General features: G+C 42.6%; 2 protein-coding genes and 1 long non-coding RNA gene across 5 annotated transcripts in view; 1 reads left to right on the top strand and 2 right to left on the bottom strand.

Moving 5' to 3' along the window:
* The window catches only part of lzts1 (leucine zipper, putative tumor suppressor 1), a 62,485-nt gene that overhangs the window by 38,852 nt on the left and 1,133 nt on the right, over positions 1 to 22,500 (bottom strand). The gene's annotated exons all lie outside the window — the stretch shown is intronic.
* LOC311044276 (P2X purinoceptor 7-like) lies at positions 2,084 to 4,193 on the top strand. Its single transcript, XM_084055731.1, has 4 exons — positions 2,084 to 2,189; positions 3,126 to 3,195; positions 3,294 to 3,448; positions 3,963 to 4,193. The coding sequence occupies exons 1-4, from the start codon at positions 2,113 to 2,115 to the stop codon at positions 4,120 to 4,122; spliced, it is 462 nt and encodes a 153-aa protein (XP_083911857.1). The 5' UTR covers positions 2,084 to 2,112; the 3' UTR covers positions 4,123 to 4,193.
* Positions 5,421 to 6,468, bottom strand: LOC311043899. Its single transcript, XR_014600663.1, has 3 exons — positions 6,358 to 6,468; positions 5,717 to 5,865; positions 5,421 to 5,549 (listed from the first exon to the last, which is right to left on the bottom strand). It is a non-coding gene; the product is annotated as an uncharacterized lncRNA (long non-coding RNA).

Genomic DNA, 22,500 nt, shown 5'->3' with positions numbered 1-22,500 from the left:
CAGCAATCAATCTCCCAGGGATCTAGCGCAGTGGTTTTCAACCCTTTTCATATCAAGGTCCATTATTTATTCACCAATTGAGCCACGGACCACCGTTTGATGAGATTTAGACTCTCAGACCTAAAACTTGTCGTTGGATAAGATGTGAAACCAAGAGTTAAAGATCTGTAAGGGTCCATTTGGTTACCAACTCTCCATCAATTAGCGGGGGACCACCTGGAACCCCCTCAAGGACCACTGGAAAAATATTAAAAATGTGTCACTTTTTTTCACCGTTTCCTTTATGAAAATAGCAGATCTACAAGTGCTATTTTCAAATATCCGATGCATATACGTAGGTTTGTAAGTAAGTAAGTGCTCATGTGGCCTATAATATTCGCTTCTTTATGGGCTGACCATAAAGACCTGGTTGCTTATTTATCTCACAAACTCTGGCAACACTGGCTTGGCTCAGGGAATATAGGCAGAGTGGTACGGGGGGGCACGGGGGGTTGGTGGTGACGGGAGAGGAGACATAATAGACATTAATTAAATGTCAGCCTTCTGGAGTCAGTCCTTCGATAAGAGGGCTGCTGGCTGTTAGAGTAGAAAATTCGATTGTCGCGCGGGGATCCTATTCTCTGTACCTAAATGAGAGACGCGGGGTCGACGAAACAATCAGCCCTCCCTCCCTCCCTCCCTCCTCACCGCCTGCCCGCCGCGTCCCCCTAGATAAGGAGCGGCGGTCGCTCGGTCGCCGTGGGAAGAACTACACCGATTTTTATTAAGTAAAAGTATAGCAATATAAACATAATTCGTTGCCGTCCAGGACAGAAACCTCTCATCTCCATATTCTAACTTGTTTGTGGGCCTCGTCACGTATTAGAAGGCCAATATCTGTCACAAGAACCAAGGACGGGTGTTTTCAATGAGGCTAACATGGTTAAAATGTAGTTCGAAGGGGAATGGATTTTTGTAGGAAGGGGGCATGTCAGATAAAATTAATACCAATGATCTAAATCAATCAATCTGAATCAAGCAACTTAAAGGGATAGCTCACCCAATTGTTTTTGTATATCGATTACGATTAGTCACCCCATGGAGACTTGAATTCATGGATTTAAAAAAAAAAGTTGCATTCTAAGCCAATCATTTGATGACCAGCAAACTGGTATGCAGCGGTTCCGGTAGGAGACACAAAGGAGACTATTTGTGTCTCCTACCAAAACCGCTGTCGGTCATCAAATTATTGGCTTGCGACAAAAACTAAAACATATCCATGAATTCAAGTCTCCATGGGGTGACTAATCGATAGAAAAAAAGCCATTGGGGGTGAACTATCCCTTTAAAAACTGTCTGGGGTGCTCACAAAAGCCAGAGTAGAAGTTAAAATAACCCCAAACATGTTTGAAAGTAAAATATCCCTTTAAGTAGAAGTATTTGAGTCAAGTAAAGTAAAAGTACGTCAAAATTGTACTTAAAGAGCACGGAAAGCAAAATAAATATGATACAATATGTATTCTCAGTTTGTCACAGCTCAGAGGAATGTGTTATTAACCAACAGACCAAATTTGAATGGTGAAAAAAATCGCCAAGTTTAGAAACTCATGTTTCAAAATGGATGAAAAACAATGCATTTTTTTCCTGGCCTCTCTGCTTCGGACTGTAGGGGCGTGTCCAGCACAGCTGAAGCCACGCCCACTCAAGGAAGTATCTCTCGCTTCAGCTCCGCCTCCGTCCAAAGAGGGTTTAGTCATAACGTCGCGTCACCAGGCTTTCCTCCACCGAGTCTCTCGTGTGTGTGCGTGTGCGCTGTGTGCGCGTGCGTGTGCCCGCTTGAGTTTGACGCGCATGCCCGCTTGAGTTTGACGCGCGCACCCGTGTGTGTGTGTGTGTGTGTGTGTGTGTGTGTGTGTGTGTGTGTGTGTGTGTGTGTGTGTGTGTGTGTGTGTGTGTGTGTGTGTGTGTGTGTGTGTGTGTGTGTGTGTGTGTGCGCGTGTGTGCGCGCGTGTGCTCCACGCCCACACGGAAGACAAGCGTTGCAGCTGACTGCTTTGTTGACTCGCCCGGTCTGATTCAAACAACAGAAGAATGGCTGCCTCAAATAGTTTTATTGGAAATGTACAGCCATACATGTTTGAGCCTCCAGAACCCGACGAACCAGATGAGGTTGAGCAACCTCAAATGCAACCTCGTCCTCTAGGAGAATGGTGGGTTATCTTTTTCCCTATACCATTATTACAAGTTATAAACTGTACTACTGAGTAGCATACCTAGGCTATTGATAAATAGCATAGAACAAAAACACATTTTGTATTTTACCAGTTTTGTTTTGCCAGTGTAAATCACTGATCAAACTGGCAGCCATCATGTTTTTAGTTTTGTTGCCTAGCAGAAAACATTGCAACAAAACGTTGTGCTCTGAGCTGTTCAGATATCTTTACTGTGCGACTTCATATAATCAATATTCCATTGGTTGACAAGATATTTAGTAACACTGTGGCTTAGATCAGTGGTTCTCAAACTTTTTCATGTCAAGGACCCCCAAATTGACACTTATTAGCCCACGGACCCCCATTTCAAAAGATATGCCAGGGACCCCCATAAGAGAAGATTTTTTACGGCTCTAGCAGTGATTCTCAACCATTTTAATTTCAAGGACCCCCAGTTTGACATACATTAGGGCTACAGACCCCCATTTAATGGCATTTCTATCACTTGGGCCGCAATTGATAATGTAAAATCTATGTCAATTTACTCTGAGAGTGTACTTTGGTTCCATTTGTACACTCTCAGAGTTACAGACCCATAAGGGTCCATTTGGTGCCTAATCTATCATTTAGCTGGGGACCCCCTGGAACTCCCTCAAGGACCCCTGGGGGTCCCCGGACCCCACTTTGAGAACCAATGGCTTAGATTGCATGTTGACATTTTTTTTTTTGGACCTGGTATCCTATAGTTTTCAATGTACAGATTATTTTAATAGCATATTGACTGACGCTAGGTTCTTGATTTACATGGGATACTAGTTTCTTTAGGCACTACACTGTCTCTCTGCTTTCTATGTACAGTATGTGATTACCTTGCTTATTGTAAGTCACTCTGGATAAGAGCGTCTGCTAAATGCCTACATTGTAATCATACAGGTGCACCTGTGGAAAATGCAGGCCAATGCCTAATGTGGCTCACAATATCTGCTGCAAAGCTATCGATGTGGTATGTAAATAAAAACATCTTCCACAATGATCATCACCTGTGAACATTCACAACTAGTAAAGTACTAAAACACCTTATACTGTACATACTCCCAACAGGTTCTGAATAAATTAAGTGAACAGCCAGAAGAGCTGGAGTGCATGACTCTCCATCCAGGAATTGAGCCTGTCTGCTTGAACCCATACTCCCTGCAGAATGCCCTCAACATTTACCAGGCAGACCATGGCCCACTGCCGGAGAAGGAGAGATTTGAGTAAGTTAGACCAATATTTATTTATTTGGAATGTAGATAAATTGCATTTGTTTATCAAATTATATAATCACTATTAAAAAATAAACTATGGAAGGATTCACAATGTTACAGTATCACTCAAGGATTATGATAGCTGTATGGTCATAGACATTCAATGAAAATGCTGTCCAGTCCTGCTTTATATTGCATTGCCTTGACCATTCCATATACCCATATACCCCTTTGTTATTTCAAGGCCCTCCATTTACAGTACAGTATAGGTGACAGAAGATATGCTCGAGAACAACAGAGACTAGTAAATTAACACTAAAGTTGGTGATTAAATGGCAGTACAGCAGTCTGATTGACAACCAGGAAAAAGAGATGAAACTGGCATTAGCAGATGTTCACTTTGAAGTTGGCGCCATGAGTCTCCAGTTCAATCACCAAACAGGGTTAATAGCACCACCCTCAGGCAGTGAGAGAAAACAGCACAAAAGGTCACATTTCATTCATTGTTATTTTGTCATTACAGGCGTGCTCGCTACCTGGCCTACAGATCCTTTGTGTCCTGGGTCTGGGGACCCCTGAAACCGAAGGACCGGAGAATCTTGCCCTCCTGTATTGTGCAACGGATACACGAAGAGTACCCTGACGAAGATTCGGAATACACTGGATTTAGGCCTGCCATTTAATCTGAGTCTACAAGGACCCCAAAATGATATGTATTTGGCCGCGGATCCCCCATTTGAAAATGCTTTGTGCCAGGGACCCTCAGGAGAATATTTATGAAGAAATTGTTCAAAGACTTTCATAGGTATTCAAAAATAGCAGATGTACAAGCTCGCAGCTTGGCTCAAAGTGACACGCTGTGAGCTTGTAGATATATTTTTGACAACCACTGTTCTACATCCTAAAAGTTTTCTGAGAAAACTTATGTTTATATAGCTAAAGTATAAAATGACAGATGCTTTCCCAGTTTTAATGGGTTAAATAAACAATATTTTCATTACTATGTTCTGGATGTTTGTTATGTACCGTAATTTTCGCACTATAAGCCGCACCTGAATATAAGCCGCAGCAGCTAAATTGAATGATTTGTACATATATAAGCCGCACTGGACTATAAGCCGCGGGTGTAAAATCCCTAGATTTAGGAGGTCCCCTAGTGGCCGTTAGCTATATAAATCCATAGATAAGCCGCACCGTTATATAAGCCGCAGGGTCGAAAAATGGGAAAAAAGTCGCGGCTTATAGTCCGAAATTTACGGTACACAGTTATTCTGTCATTCCATACAACTATAATATATGTCATAGAATTGTTAGACAGCTTTTACAATAATTGTTTTATTGATTACATTTTTGCACACACCCTTTTGTAAGAGCAAATGCTCAGGAGCACAGAAGCAGGCAGAATATCTCTGCTGTCGGGCAGAAGCCAACTATGTCCAAAATGTATATTTCAGGAAATTAAAACATTTTTAACACAACACTGCCTCAAAGTTGGTATGGTGACTTTATACATTGTCAGACTCAGATACTTGCATGTGTCCTTATATTATCATCACTTTACCCAAATACAGCTCAAGTGGAGTTAGGAGGTTTTTGACCAGTGATGAGGAAATAATTATGTCCATCATTGATTAGAATGACAAAGAAACGTGAGTTAGGTTGTTTGACCGTCAGTTTCCAAAGGATCCTCAGGAGGTTTAGTCCGAAGCACTTTTAATACTTTTAATTGGTTCAATGTTTGTAAAAACACACACAGACTTAAAAGACTGTTCAATAGCACTGATTTATTTGCGCCCTAACAACGAAGATGTGTATGTGTAAAATTGACAGCTGCACTGGTGTGAAATCTGGACAACCCTGTGGCAGAAAGAGGGTGACTGGGAAAGGGATTAGACGGGTGTTGGGTCACCACCAGGCGTTGGCTCTATTGACTCTGGCTCTGGGCGGATGAACCGGGACAGATGGGCGGCAACTGCAGCAGCCTTTTCAGGATGCTCGTACTGTGAGCACAGGAATCCAGGGACAGGCAACTCTTTCATCTTGGCCACAAAAGGTGCAGGGTTGGGGAAGACCTCATTAAAGAGGAGGTCTGTAAGCTCTGTCACATATTCTACAATACAGGAGAGAACACAACAGCATGTACAGTAGTTTGAGTAATTCATATGGTCTCAAATGTTTCCAATGTAATTAGAACATTTATGGTGCACAATTTGACTGATGACCACGGTATGCAGATTCAAACTTGAATCAGAAACTTGAGAATTACATGTAACTAACCGGTAGTATAGTTGGTCTTAACCGCGGTGACAACATGGCCACCTTTCTTGGCCTTGGGAAACCGTATGCTGTACCGCGGAGCTCCTGCTGCAGTGATCGCTTGGAGACGTCCAGCATTTTCATTGAAATGCAATGCGGCCAGGTAAAGCCTGAAATGAGAAGAATGGGTTGAACCCAAGATAGTTTGTAGATGGCTAGAAGATGGTATTTTTACATACTGGCACTAGCATGTAAGAAGGCAGTGCAGATGCACAATATTTACAAATGAAATGGCATTGTAATACAGTTCAAAGAGGGGATTGTGTGCACATCCCACGCCTGCATTTAGGCCAGGTGCTGGACATCAAGGGAAGAATCAATGAAAAGAAGAAGGAAGCCCGCACACTGTTCTCAAGCTCCAAGAAACTCACTTTTTATTTTGCAACGTTTCGACCTTCTAGGTCTTCATCAGGCAAATAAAAAATCTCTCTCTCTTATATTTGCTTTAGAACAGTGTGCAAACTTCCTTCTTTTCATTGTAATAATACATACATACAATTTATACAGCACTTTTGTAAATACTCAGTCGCTGATATTATGAATGTTATCATTTGCATAATATTGCAACACGATATAGACAACATGATTACAATATAATTTACCTGCAAAGCATTCCTAGGTAGGAAAAGACCACATTTTTCGGTGCAAACCGCAGGATCACACTGTGGAACCCCTCCAAGGCAGATGTCTGGTAGAGAGGACTCAGCTTCTTCACATCACCCAGAACACGTTTATTTGTAGATGCCGTCTTCAGCTTGAAGACGGCCTTTGATGCTACAGGGGGAAAGGGTATACTATATCAAATATTTTCAGTGGATTGCATCTTGAGAGTATATTACAGGATTCAAATGACAAGAGTTTGCTATTGAAGAGTCATACCAGGCTTCAGCCACTTGTTTTTGTCAGTGGAGGGGGGATGGAGGCACATGGGGAAGTGTGGATTGTCATGGACATGAACATTGGTGATGTGGTTGATGACAGATGTCCACTTTGCAACTGTTTCCTCTCCACTGGACGAACCAGATGCTGACCAGTAGAGGTGATTCTTCACGCTCTGCTTCCACAAGTTGACTTTAGTGCATTCCTTCAACTTTGAGATGGCAACCAACTTCTTGGTAAGAGCTGTGAACCGTTAGAAAATATGTAAAATATTTTTATAGGGTGGTTGTTGCACAACTGTAGCGGTGCTACAAATAATCAATAAACAACATTTCCCGTAATATCCTACCTTTACATAAATGCCACACATCGTAATAGTGGGTAATCTCAGATTTCTGTTCCTTCATGAACTTCTGAACCTGGTTGTGTCGGTCTGTCACCAGGCAATCCACCTTGACGCCAGCTTTGTGAAGGTATTTTAGACTCCGGATCAGCCCTTCCTTCTCCATGTGGACACTGCTCTTTACTTCATTGCTCTGTGTATCACACACACACACGCGCGCGTGAATAACAGATCTGCCTCATTGGTGAAGTTCTGTGCTCTACTGATCACATTTTCTAGTTTCACAATCTATTTACAGTACCTGTACCAGCTGGATATCAACGATGTTGTTAGTGTTGAGATCCATCATGGAGTAAGAGCCGTACTTTGTGCAGTGGCCTGGGCTGTCAGCTCTCATGTCTCCACCAAGAGATACTGTTGCCCTCCGTTTAAGTCCCTCAAGCAAGTCCGCCTGGTGTGTCCGCCATTTATGTAGAACAGAAGGCATAATGTACTTGTCCACATGATTGCGATGTGACATTCTGCTGAAGGTTCTCACGTTCATTGCATTGAGCACCTGTAATGTCAAATAAGAATGTAACTGTAACAGTGTTCATACCACATCCCTCTGTAGCACTGACCTATAGTAATTCAAATGTATCTGTTAAAAACAAAAAAGACACAAAGCAGTGGGAGAAGACACACTTTAGATGATGCCCAGGGGTGCACATAACTGGTGCGCAGGTGCGCATGCGCACCCAAAATAAATAATGCGCACCACATCAGACGACGCGAGGCGCTTTTGCGTACCAACAGCTGGGACAGGAATTTCCAAGCTTTTATTTTTTAGCAAAACTAAACTTTTTTAGCAAAACTAAACGGGGACGCATGCTGCACGTGCTTGTGTGATTGTTGCTTCGCGTCGCCTCGCGTCGCCTCGCTGCGTGCACGCAGCCAGCAGCGGCTGTTAGAGGCACTCTTCACCGATGAGGAACGCACCATAACGGTGCAAAATATGCCGTGAACGTCCTAATCTGGCGGATAAAAGCAGTACAGCACAGGGCACCAACCTTGGGGGCTTCTAACGGCGTGAAAATCTCGGAATTTGGAAGCAGAGCGTCTGTCCGGGGCTTCAGTGCGGCTGCAGAGTTCATGTGCGGGGCTGGGCTGAAGCAGTGCTGCACTAACCCCCCCTCGTTGACAAAACTGTCCGGTGGGCGCCGTGTGCTGCCCCCCCCCCCCGTTGACAAAACGAGACCATTTATTTGGTGCGCACCAACTCACATCTCCAGGTGCTCTTCTGAGTACTAGACCTAAAAAGTTATGTGCACCCCTGATGATGCCATTATTCTTTACCAACCTTGTTTGTCTGGAGAAAAGAAGAGCCTGTGAAGTACACAGCAGCTGATAGCTGCAGATTCCCTGCTGGAGTGCTGCGTAACAGTGGTTGACTCTTCCATTTTCTGGTGTATTCACATAACACGTGGCTGCACCTCTGGGTCACGGTAAGGAATGTTCCTTTTACAAAGGTCCGCACCTTGCAGACACTTGAGCAGGTGGGGCATATACGGAAAAGGTCGAGCAGGCAATCTTCGTAGACCAAGTACTTCACCGTATCCTGTGGCTTGGTTGGTTCTCTGTTGACAAAGAAAAACACACAACAAAAAATACTTTTTACAAAGTGTATAATCTTCTAGAAGATTAGAACTTTGTCGTGTCAGCATAACTGAATAAAATCTAATTATGATGAGGATACATTTTCCTATCGGGCAACTCTATATACGTACTGTACAATGTTAATGTTGTACATTAGATAGAGAAAATAGGAGATCTACAAGCCAACATGTTGCGTTGCAATGTGCCATATTCACTGATTCTTTTTTTTTCTTTTCTTTTTTTAGCTACCGTATATGTCGATTTTTGCAAAATATTCACCTATGACATGCCCAGAATGTGGATGCTAATGTTCATGTGGTTAACAAAGATCTAATAAGCAAATTTAATTTACTGTTCACTGATGTCGTCCAATTTAGACGTGCTGGGACGGTAGGTGGGGTCATCATCTGAACCGAGGGATGGGGCTTCAGAGTCCTGAGAAGGCAGCAAGTCTAAGTGTTGTTGCTTTGCTGCTGGGCTATCAGCTGGCTCTACAGCTTTTCTCTTCAGAGGAGATGTGCCTGGAAGCAACAGAGACGGGGTGCCCACAGCAACACTCTTAGTGGCTACCGTGGCTTGAGAACCTGGAACACATATAAGAATAGGAGTGTTATATATACTGTACACACAGTACAGTAGGACTTGTATTGATAGCAATAGTCAACCAAAATAATAATGTTATGAGCAATGAAAATACAACAAATTATTCAGCCAATACACTACAGCAGGAGTCTTCAACGTTCTTCAGCCCAGGGACCCCTTCCCCTTACCGAGAGAAAGATGAAGCAGGGACCCCCACTACATATTGTATAAAATGTCCACGCGCACCCCCCTTATTCTTTTTTATCTAGTCTGGACTTTATACATCCATAGGACCTCTAATATAAAGATTTTGATGATCCAAAGACGTTTTTTCAATGCTTTATTACCCCTATGAGACCTGCAGGTATTGCTGGCTGGAATGCCGGCAAGGCACGCTCAACCTCAGGTTTCCAGTGGGACCAACCGTGTCATGCTACCTTGTCAGGAAGGGGGCTAAATACATAATGATTCAAAGTAAGACAACATTTTGGCAAGGGAAAAAGGCCATCACCATTTTCCAAATGGTCCCTTGAGCTGTCACCTCAATAAAGTATATGTCAATGGAAATGGGTTACATGGATACCTACAAGCCTCCCCTGTACGGTCATGCCACATTTATGCCAATCTCCAGCAGTTTTGGGCAAGAACCATGCAGTTTTTTGCATGTAGTACAAATATGTAATTTCTGCCTAGGTATTTAGCCCCCTTCCTGACAAGGTAGCATGACACAGACTAGAAAAAAAAAAAGGAAAATCAGTGCGTGGACCGCCTCTACTAGTGTGTTGCAGATTAAACCTTTTCATTGATTTCATAGATAGTTTCATAGACTTGTTTGACAGCACTATCGTCAGTGTATGTTTTCAGACATTTAACCACTAACCACTTCGCTCTGTACATGATCTGTTCCTTTTTTCCCTCAACACCAGACCTCTTTGATGCTGTGAGGCGTTGTGAGCTTGTAGATCTGTAATTTTTGGCTAAAATGCTCCTCAGCATAGGGATGCTATGGTTCATGTAAAAAAAAAAAATCCTATCACCAATTTGGCACCCCCCCTGTAGTAACTTTGAGGACCCCCTAGGGGTCCCGGAACCCCTGTTGAAAACTACTGCACTACAGGAATAAACAAGATCAGATGTAACAGGAATCATGGCCATTGCAATCCAACTGGTGCTACAGTCACATAAATGCAACCAGCGCTAGAAATCACAAGCCAATTACAATTATAAAATGTTCTACAGGATGGGATGTATATCATATATTGTAACCCTTCTATGAACGATTATTGTCTCTAAGCCAATAAGGAAGTAGTAACGTCAGTAAACTATAGGATCATAGAATACAGAGAGACAGTGTAGTGTCTCAGTAAACTATAGGATCATTGTCACGATTTTTCAAAAATAGCAGATCTACAAGCTTGTGGCGCACAAGCTTGTAGAATAGAACCAAATGGACCCTTACAGGTCTGTAACTCTGAGAGTGTAACTAATGGAACCAAATGGACCCTTACAGGTCTGTAACTCTGAGAGTGTAACAAACAAACAAACCAACACTTGTATGTATATCAGTGGTTCTCTAAACATGTCAAGATCCCCCTAATTACACATTTACAATGTAGGCATTAGCCCTTTATCCAGAGTGACTTACAGCAAACAAGGTCAAAACATTCATAGAATGCAGAGAGACAGTGTAGTGTCTCAGTAAAATATAGGATCATAGAATACAGAGATGACATAATATTTAGTTTAGTGAGTTTACCATGCTTACACTGTACTGTATGTGTCCAATGACAAATGAATAGATTATAGGTTTTTGTGACAGCAGTAACATCAGTATGTAGCATATTGTACTGTCTGTGTCCAAAGACTAAATGGATAGGTTCTGTTATATTTTATTCCATTCCATAAGTGACAGGAGTCTTCTCCTTCAACAATTATTGTGTTCATCAATAGAACCTGTCAGACATTTACAAAGACAATCTAATAACTTGACCAACCTTCACTCTTGCTGCTAGTCAGGGTTCTTTTAGCCAGTTGCGTTCCAACCGTTCTTCTCCCCACAGAGCGGTCCGTCTGAACCCTAATTTCTCTGGTGGTGACTTGGTCACACTGTGTCTCTGTCTCTCTCGTGGATGGAAGGGACTGCTTTGTGAAAACAGATAACAGTTGAAATTACTTTTTCAAACATACTGATGCTTATGAAAACAAGTAACATACTGATGCTTATGAAAACAAGAAACATACTGATGCTTATGAAAACAAGAAACATACTGATGCTTATGAAAACAAGAAACATACTGATGCTTATGAAAACAAGAAACATACTGATGCTTATGAAAATAAGAGTGCAGGCTATCTCCTGACCAATAACACCCTCTTAAAACTGTATGTAACAGAAATAAATAATGTGATTCCACCTGTACTCTCAGCCTTGGGACCGCCCCTTATGCCCCTGTAAAGTTGGGGGGTAAACCCTTACCTACCTAGCAACCTGAAATGCACGCACATAGTGTTTTGTGACCACGTGAAGATGCACAGGTCCTATTGTGTTCTGTTTATTAGCACCAAAATGAAGGTTTTAGGAGACTTTATTTCAGTGCACATTCTGCACAACACAACACAGCCATAACTTTACCAAAGAGCGGACCGCGAGATTCCAAATGACTCCTATCCTACTATATCTCCCCTTTCCCTAGAAACAACACACAGTGCAACCAGACTACTACCATCACTTTTCGGTGCGATTATTTCTTTCCTCCAAAGGAAAGAAAGTTCTATATTTGGTCGATGGTCACGTCAGGGTTGCACGGTGTTAGTGTATGTAAGATATACTCTACAAACGTTACGTAACATTTACAATGGTGTCATTTAGCAGAAATGATTGAGCCCAAACTACTATACAGATACACCTTGTCATATCTATATCGATGCACATAAAAGCACTATAATTATAACATAATCACTGTTGGAAACTTACATGGGAAGCTGTAGTACTGCCGACGACGGTAGATGCAGCCGGCACGGGAGTTGGAGGGAGGAGGGGAGGCGATACAGTCGGCTCGGCACCGTGCACCAGCAGCAGTGGGTTCTCCGTGAAACCAAGCAGTCTCCTTTGCAGGTTAGAAAAATTATCCGGCGTGAAGTGTTGACTGCAGAGGAAGGCAGTGGGGGTGGTGATTCTCAGCTCTCCTTGACAATGGCGCTTCACAAAATCAATCCACTTCTTTTTCATTTCCTCGTTCTTTGGAAACGCGAACAGTGAAATTGCACTGCTCTGACGCGCCTGGCATCCAGGCAAAACGCATTTGCGCCAAGGAGCCATGATAATGGTCTAAAATTCACTAAATTAGCAAAAGCTAAACTAACAAAACTTTCAGAAAAGTGCTGCAGGCTACTACTACTACTAGCTGTAGGGACTGAAGAGTGTGGGGGAGGGGAGGAGCAGTAGTAACAACACAGCAGCTGACTGCAGTCTGGGGCTGAGGGGCGGAGCTTCTGCAACGGATAACTGATGTACAGTATGATAGTACAGTAGGCTCATTACATATTACAGTATCACCGTGGTGCGTACACAGTTGATATTTTAGTCCCGCCCACAATATACTACCCCAGATTTTATTCAAAAAACATAAAGTGGTCTTATTCCATAACGCTGTAAAATAAAGTTCCAATTTTTTTCCCAGGGTTTCAGCAATGACTATATTACATGTATAATATGTCTTTAAACAAATAGCTTAATTCACTTTACGTGCTCTTTAAGTACAGTACTTGAGTCTTTTGTGGGGGGTGTAGTGGAGTCATTTGCATATAGCCTCTCAGCATCGCGGCGTACTGTATTGCCGAAAGATTTCTTTTTAATGGGGCTTAAATGGAAGCCTTTATATCCGCCGTGATGAGAACGCAAAGTGATGCTCAATGAATGCATAGAGTCTCGAGGTTAAACGTCCGAATCCTCCTTCTTTACGGGGCCCTTTATTGAGCTGTATCCACCCATTTCAGATGGATTATGGCTGTCCAATATGGCTGAGCTCCTTTTTCTGTAATGTCTCTCACTAATAAAGTACCTTGGCGTCCGGCCAAAAAGCGTTTTAAAGACGGTGCGTGGCGTGCGTGCGTGTGTGTGTGGCACGTGCACACGCACGCGTTCCTTTTCCTTTAAGATACAGCAAGCAGATCAGCCCCGGCCCATGCAGCTCAGCAATCATAAAATATTTACTTCTGCAAGGCTTTTATGCCTGACTCTGTCTAAAAGACAGACTAAAGTGAAAATGCACGGTTTTAGAAGCACAGGTGTATTTTTAGAGGTTTCGCCAATGTCGCCCGCTCCGTTACCCTTGAATGCTTTGCTTCTTTTTCTTTTATATGATTGGGGGCCGTTAGGCTTTTATATGCACAACACGGAGAATCTCATAAGAATCATTTTGAGGGTGGAATTTGATGAGTTGTTGCATAAAGTCATGGTTAGTTATTATTATATCTCCAAACATCTCTTAAGGTAGGAGAGACTCTACATGCTCCAGTTTTAGTCACCCACCCACCGTGAAGGTGGGTGGATGACTAAAACTAGAACGTATGTAGACCCATTTACAAGTTTGACTTCCATCAACTTCGCCGACCAGAGATTCCTACGACTGGTTCTCTCTGTCGGGTGGAAATGTCCAACACTGTTACTTTTCAGCATTCAAATTCAAAAGCATCAAAAGAAGCAGATCTACAAGCTCAAAACGCGTCGCTTCGCGCCTCGTTTGGAGCCTCGTTTGGAGCCTCGTTTCGAGCCTTGTTTGGAGCCTCGTTTGGAGCCTTGTTTGGAGCCTTGTTTGGAGCCTCGTTTGGAGCCTTGTTTCGAGCCTTGTTTGGAGCCTCTTTTGGAGCCTTGTTTCGAGCTTGCAGATCTGATGCTTTTGTGTGACGCTGTAGTATGATCAAGTAGGGGCGTTAATTTATGAAAAAAACATAAAAGTAGCCCGACAGCAACGATATAGAGTAGGTTTGGGTGTGGCCTGATATATCTGCCATTATGTGACTTTCGGAATCAATAGTTTTGCGAGCCAATGTGTCCAAATCTTTTTTTTTTACCACTTTCAACCTGGCGTCACTTATTTCAGGGGTTGCAATTTTAGCCAAAAGTTTTCGAAAATAGCAGATCTGCTGACAATAAGTTGCAGCTCGTAGATCAGCTTTTTTTATTTTTGCGGTTAAATAAAGAAAACGATTAGATCATTGTTTGCTTATGTAACAGAGTGGTTCACTACCCCAGCCTGATGGCCTGAAACTCTAATATCTCCCCCGAGCGATAGGGATATCCCTTTGGCTTAGCGGTAAAGATGTTGGCTTTCCAGGTGGGAGACCCGGGTTCAAATCCCGGGCGTTACAATGGTGCCGTGACCCGGATCGGGTTTCCCGGATCCAGGTCAAAAGGGGGGTGAGTGTAACAGAGTGGTTCACTACCCCAGCCTGATGGCATGAAACTCTAATATCTCCCCCAAGCGATAAGGATATCCCTTTGGCTTAGCGGTAAAGATGTTGGCTTTCCACGTGGGAGACCTGGGTTCGAATTCCGGGCGTTACACTTATAACTTAAAATGATCTCAAAGAAAAACTTTCATCAACTAGTTGAACTACAAGTTTTCCAAATGTTTCATTTTTCTTTTCTTTTTTTACAAAAATATGGGTTACAACATCGGCGGTTAAGTTATCTTTTGAGATGTTCAAGTGGGCCCAGATCCAGAAAAGGTCGAGGACCACCGACCGCTCAACTCGTTACTTTGTCTCTATAGCCTCCCATTAGACACCCCGCTCCCGCCGCTTAAAAGGCCATTAACACAAAGGATGCAGATCGACTGTGGAAATCGATGGCGGAAGTTGGTGTGTGTATGAATATTGGCTTTGATTCTTTACTTCTTTCTTTTTTTTTTATAGTTATGCCACCTCTAGCGCTCCCCGTTGGGCAGATCAATATAGAGGTTACTTTAACCCATTAAGACCGGGAACACATCTGTGTCATTTTAAGATAGCTTTGGCTATTCAAAAAAAGCTCATAGCGCGGCGCTATGAGCTTGTATATAGATGCTATTTTTGAAAAGCCCAAAGAAATCTTCAAAATGACACAGATGCGTTCCCGGTCTTAACGGATTAAATGACCAATTTAGCAGCATCGCCTGGGTCAGCGGCCTTTTGTGTTGGCGCTGCACATGGGAAATGCTTCTTACATGGACATATCTGCTTCCAAGCCGCACTCGCAATGATATATATACCCCTTATAACTGAGCTCATTGTGTAGTCTTCTCCCACTTTATAACCACACACGCACACGCACGCTAAGCACACACACACACACACACACACACACACACACACACACACACACACACACACACACACACACACACACACACACACACACACACACACACACACACACACACACACACACACACACACACACACATTTTTTACATGTGCACACACACATGGCTACAAGAGATTAGGAGGATGGTTTTGCTCCAAAATGACAGGCTTATCACAGAGAATTCAGCTTTGCCGGGTCAGTGGGCCCCAGTGCCGGGAAAACCCCTCATTCTTCTTTTTCCCTGCATAGACGGCTAGACTATAACCACTGGCTTATGTGTACAGTAGTACACACATACAGCTACTATCTGAATGAATGGCTCAACCCTAGGGCCTCCTAAACGCAGCTGGAAGTGTCAGGATGTCTCATGTATGTCATCCCTTGACAACTAGTCGAGTCCCATGCATCACTGTCTAACACCAGGGGTCTTCAATAGGGGGTAATTCTGCGGACCCCTCGGGGGTCCGCAGAATTACTACAGGGGGTCCTCCGGCAAATGTTTGCGCGAGGGGGAACATTAGCCGAAAATAGCAGATCTACAAGCTCAGGTGGTCAGGATCTACAAGCTTAGGTGGTCAGGATCTACAAGCTCAGGTGGTCAGGATGTCTCATGTATGTCATCCCTCGACAACTAGTCGAGTCCCGCGCATAACTGTCTACACCAAGGGGTCTTCAACCGGGGGTTCGGGACCCCTAGGGGGTCCTCAGAATTACTACAGGGGGTCCTCCGGCAAATGTTTGCGTGAGGGGGGACATTAGCTGAAATTAGCAGATCTACAAGCTCAGGTGGTCAGGATCTACAAGCTCAGGTTGTCCGGAAAATAGCAGATTTACAAGCTCAGGTGGTCAGGAAGCTCAAGTATGTCATCCCTCGATAACTAGTCGAGTCCCGTGCATAACTGTCTATCCTCCGCCAAATGTTTGTGTGAACATTAGCCGAAAATAGCAGATCTACAAGATCGGCTATTTTCGGAGAGTCGGTGGAGAGGGAAAAGGAGTACAGAGCCAACGGTCAAGTTGACTAAATATTGAGGGTTTAAACATGAATCCAGCTATCTATGAAATCTATGAAAAGTTTAATCTGCAACACAATTTTATACAATATGTAGTGGGGGGTCCCTGCTTCATCTCTCTCTCAGCTAGGGGGTCCTTGGGCTGAAAAACGTTACAGACACTTGCTCTGCACTGTCCACATTTTGACATAACGATCCAGTGACTTGGCAATCAGCCAATTGGAAAAAAAAACTCAAGTGTTTGACATGAGATAAGTGGTCACAAATGTATCGGTGTTTAACCACTTAAGACTTTTATACTTCGTCATCTATCTATTTGTTTTAGTGCCCCAACCACTTGGAATGACCTACACAGCTTAAATTAAAGATCTGTTCTCCCATAACATACGGTCAATTTAATAAATCTATGATTGCAGACCTGGTCACAGGTGTCTGCAACTGCTCTTAAACTTGTGTTTAAGATAGCGGAACGTTTCTGTTTTGTTGTGTTTTATCATTGATATGAATATTGATGTGAAAATGAAACTGTACTCTGATGCATCTCGACGTACACTGCAAATGAGGGCAACCTCAGAATAAATAACGGTTGGAATGAAGAAAAAAAAACATTTAATTAATCGCTGTCAGACCTCTTATCTCCATATTTTAACTTTTCATGTTTTTGAGTGATGCCAACCACTCCTATATCTGACTTTGTCCGTGTGTCCGTCCGTATGTATGTATGTATGTCCAATAAACAAACATTGATGACAACATCAATACGGGGCTCATCAAAGGCACCACTCTCTTCACACAGGGTGTGATTTTTTTTGTAAATTAGCGGCCCTGCTTGATCACAGCCCAGCGTCACGCAAAAGCATTCGCGCCGCGTTTCGAGCTTGTGGATCTGCTACTTTTGGCTGTTTTTGATTGAATTTGAATCCTGAAAAGTGACAGTTTTGGACATAGTGGTTTCCACATTCCACCCGACAGAGACGATATCTGTCGGACTCTTGTAACGATCAGTGGTGTTAAAGTAACTAAGTACATTTACTCAAGTGCAATTTTGAGATACTTTTACTTTACTGGAGTGTTTCCAATTTTCAGTACTTTCACTACAATTATTTGAAAACCTTAGTTACTAGTTACTTTGTAGATTTGGATTATTATTACAAAACATACATTACCCACTTCAGTGCTACGCACATTTCGGCCATTTGAAAATAGCCGATCTACAAGCTCACAATTATGCGACACATTGTGAGCTTGCAGATCTGCTATTTTCAAATGTTTTTAGACATTTCATACATTGTGACATTCCATTCTGCATAATGATGACTTTCTACTTTTGGTACTTTAAGTACATTTTGATACCAATACCTTTGTACTTTTACTCCAAGTACATTTTAAATTCCGGACTTTTACTGTAACAGAACACTTCTACGTTGCAGTGTTGATACTTTTACTTAAGTAAAAAAATGTAGTACTTTTTCCACCACTGCTAACGATCGACGTCCATCTATCAGTCTGAACATCCTCAGTTAGGATGAGACTTCATCCAGCTGCAGCATACAGAGACAGAGAGCCCTGCAGTGAATGAGAGGATGCTGTACAGCAGGGCTCTCTATCTGGGACAGTTATTTTGGGAAGCAGCTATACTTCGTTCTTTAGCAGGCCGTTGACAGCTCCAATACAGCAGTGTGACATTAACCTTTTGAATCCGGGAACGCTTCTGTGTCATTTAAAATGTTTTGCTATTAGCCTGCATTATTTTACACTTTGGCTATTTTTTTTGTATTGTGAAAATTTGTGCAAATCTTTGAATATATATATTTTTTTAAACTACATTTTTAACTACATTTTTTTCTTCTTGGGGGTCCCTGGAAAAAAACATTTTCATGTCAAGGACCCCCATATTATATGTATTGGGCCGCGGAACACAATCTCAAAATATGTTGTTCCAGGGACCCCCCCAAAGATTTGAGTTAAAAATGTTCCCTTTAAAGAATATATATATATTCAAAGATTTGCACACATTTTCGCGATTTTTCTAAAATAGTAGATATACAAGCTCGTAGCGCGGCACTCGGTGCCGCGCTATGAGCTTGTAGATCTGCTATTTTTGAATGGCTATTTTTGAATATTTTTGAATGGTTTTGAATGGTTAAAGTGGTTACACAGATCTGCGTTCCCGGTTTTAATGGGTTAACGCAACGGCAAAATAAGTGAGAGAAGTGTGTGCGGGGGGAGGGGAGGGGGAAACAAAGCAGACATGTGATGACCTGTGCAGTCAGTCAGCTGCTTTACCTTTTACATTCATTTTGTTTCTGCCACAGAAAGACGAGTAGAGCTGTCACGTCTTTTAACGTTGATCTGCCACACGGCGACGGGCTTTTTGGAGGAACGTGGGATGTATAGTGTTGTCTCAGTGCTGTCGACTCTGTGCTGTATATTTGGCTGATTTATACTTGGTTTGCTTGTGTGCCATGTGTAGGGGTTGCGATGCTTTAGGATTTTTACGATTCCGGTTTCTTGATTCCCTCTTAAAGGACGACTTCACCCATTTTCAACCTGTCTGTCTTACTCTTCATATAATTGGTCCTCACTAATGCTAATGATAATAGGGCACCATTTTTGTTTACTCAGTCCGTGTCTTGAGAGAGCTATGGACAGTTCAGAAACCCGTCTACCAGTGACATCATTGATGGGGAATCCTAGCTAATAGAAACTACAGGCTTGAAGAAAACTGGTACACGGGTTTCTGAAGTGTCCACAGCCCTCCTATATGAGACACAGACTGAGAAGAAAAAAATGACACAATTTTATCAGGAGCATTAGAGAGGACCAATTATATGAAGATAGGTTGTAAATGGGTGAAGTCGTCCTGTAAAGAAAAATACATCTATACGATTCATTAAAATTCACAAATTCAATCATATACTACATACAGTATTGCACACATATCATTGTAGTGTTTCTCAAAGTGAGGTCCAGGTCCCTTACTTTTGGAAGGGGTTCCAAATGGAACCTTACAGGTCTGTAACTCAAAGAGTGTAATTCACACTCAGACTCATGGTGCTCCTTGTAATTGAAAAGTTTGAGAACCACCGGAATTGTGATCATACAGCAGACGTGAAGTCCACACACAGTACCAGCTCTGACAATGTGATAAAAAAACAGTTTCGGGAAACAGTTCCAAAATGTGATGTTTAGATCCGGTTCGTCCGGTTCCTGGATCATAATTAACCCTAGCTGCGTCACGCACCAAAAAATAGAAGATCTACAAGCTCACAATGCGTCACATTGTTGTGACACATTGTGAAGCTTGTAGTACATCAGCTATGTCCGGTGCAAGTCTAAATCACCCTTGTGTATGTATATTTGAATGTGTGGGTATATATGCACACATTCAGGTGTATATTTGTGTGTGATTGTGTGTATAAGTGTGAAATCTTGTAAATGTAAATACAGAATATTTTTAAGTGTTCATTCACTATGAACTTTGTAACTGATGTAGCTTAAAGGCAGGGTAAGTGATTTACTTTGGTTAAAATAAGTGTTAAATAGCTCTGTATTGTGATAGTACCCATTGCTATAGTGTGTTCAGTAAAAGGAGTCTCCCATGTCTCTCCAGCTCTTTATTAAACAGAACATGCATTTTCAGTGCTCTCTCCTGATTGGTTTAAATGTTGTCACCTACCTGAAAATGTACTCTGTTTACTAAAGAGTTGGAGAGACCCCTGTGACCAAACAAACGCTCCGTAGCAATGATTACTATCAGAATATAGTACTTTAACCTTTTTTTTTTTTTTTCTTATAATTTTTATCCCACGATTTTGTAACCCACATTTTTTTTCACCCAGTGCCAATTGCCTATGTAATCCTGGGCACTACCTACCCTCTGCCAGCCTAGGGAGAGCCCAAGCTGAAGCTCATGCCTCCTTCAATGCATGAGGAGCAAGCAGGCCGCTTCTTATCACCCGACAGGGGGGAGATTCCCTGGTTGGACATAGCGCGTGGAAGGAACACGTTATTCCAACCAGTTCCCTTCTCCTCCATCAGGCGCCCCGGCTGACCAGGGGGAGGCAGTATAGTGACCAGGATTACTACATGTTTTTGTGAGGGTATTAACTACCCTAGGAGACACGGGGAGAACATGCAAACTCCACACAGAGTAGGCCCTTTCACCAACCCCACCTAGGGTATGGGCGCCGATGACGTGGAGGAGAGAACACGCCCCCAGCGCCCACAGCGTCCCTGGCGGGAATCGAACCCAGGACCTTCTAGCTGTGAGGCGACAGCGCTACCGACTGCGCCACCGTGCCCCCTCAGTACTTTAACCTTTTAACCAAAAACAAAAAATTACCCAAAAATATCACTTACCCTACCTTTAATTAAACCAACATGTATAAAGTATACAGGCATAAATAAGCTTTGAGCTTCAGTCTATGCCTTTAAGCATATAGGCTGAATAAACTACACTAAACTAACCTAAAGCCTTAGGTTTCACAGTGCAGTAATGCCACTTTGCACACTGTTTACAGGGGCTGAACGTGCCTCAACAAGTGGCTTCTATTTACCCAGCTATTCCAGGCGGCATCTTGTTATTTAGAACACGGCTATTCACACTCTGAGGCAGGTCTCGACACGTATGCTACTGTACACTACAGGTGGGGCAGGTATCATAAACTATGCCTCTTCCCATGCCCTTTACTGTACTGTATACGCCAGTGGTTCTCAACCTGTGGGTCGGGACCCCCAGGGGGATCCCCACATGATTCTGGAGGGGGTCCCCAGATGATTAGCTTAATGTGCAACATAGTTCTCTCACTCAACAGTAAACAAACCAACATACAGTGTGTATACAGGGCCTGCACATTTATAAAGTTACAATTTCATGACTTTTAAGACCTTTTTAATTCCTCTAGAATAAAATAAATGAGAAAATTACTGCGTCAAAAGTAGTCAACACACTGTAGTGACTATACTATAAAAACTGGTCAAATTGTGAAATAATATAAGAAAGAGGCAAACATTTTGAAAATAGCTGATCTACAAGCTCACAACGCCTCGCGTTGCGAGGCGTTGTGAGCTTGTAGATCAGCTATTTTCAAAATGTTCATCTGTGGAACCTAGTCAAACTAAATGCAATGCCTCAACTCCTCCAATTCCAAGTGCTTGTCAGGGTGGGGGGTCCCCAGTTCACCTGTGATTATTTTGGGGGGTCACGGCCTGAAAAGGTTGAAAACCATAATACATCTGTGAATAATCACTGTGTGGAGCAACCATGAAGGGCCACATCTGTGATTAATATGGATGGAGGGCCATACTTTTGTGAGCGTAAAACACGTATTATATTATAAACAGTCACCGTTTCAGTTGCTGTTTATTGTGCCCCAAATTGCCATGGAAGGCGGGTGTCATATAATATTTAACACATGGCTCACTGTTATTTCCAAACAACGATAACAGTACTTTTGTCTCGTGTTCAGCTGCAGCTATACTGGAAGTAAAGAAGTTGATTGGCAGTGTGTTGTTTTGAGGAGCGAGGCTTTAATCCGTTAAGACCGGGAACGCATCTGTGTCATTTTAAGATTTATTTGGCTATTCAAAAATAGCACATATACAAGCTCATAGCGCGGCACCGAGTGCCGCGCTATGAGCTTGTAGATCTGCTATTTTTTTTAAACACTTGAAAATTTGTGAAAATCATTGAATATGTACGTTTTTTTAAGCGAACATTTTTAACTCAAATCTTTGCTTCTGCGGGGTCCCTGGAACAACATGTTTTGAGATGGGGATCCGCGGCCAAACACATATAATTTTGGGGCTTATAACGCGACACTCTGGCCACGCTATGAGCTTGTATATCTGCTATTTTTTATGTATTTTTTTTATGTATATATGTTTTTTTAAGCCAACATTTTTAACTCAAATCTTTGCTTCTGGGGGGTCCCTGGAACAACAT

This window comes from Gymnoscopelus microlampas, assembly GCF_963454915.1.
Source record: "Gymnoscopelus microlampas genome assembly, chromosome: 4".
NCBI lineage: Eukaryota > Metazoa > Chordata > Actinopteri > Myctophiformes > Myctophidae > Gymnoscopelus > Gymnoscopelus microlampas.
Note: the sequence above shows the minus strand (reverse complement) of the source record. Positions and strands in the feature narration are given on the sequence as shown.

Bases quoted from the DNA above. Each gene is read 5' to 3' on its own strand.
- LOC311044276 (XM_084055731.1), top strand. From the start codon at position 2,113: ATGTTTGAGCCTCCAGAACCCGACGAACCAGATGAGGTTGAGCAACCT. The intron at 3,196-3,293 runs GTATGTAAATAA...TACTCCCAACAG, and splicing joins GCTGCAAAGCTATCGATGTG to GTTCTGAATAAATTAAGTGA. The intron at 3,449-3,962 runs GTAAGTTAGACC...TTGTCATTACAG, and splicing joins CCGGAGAAGGAGAGATTTGA to GCGTGCTCGCTACCTGGCCT.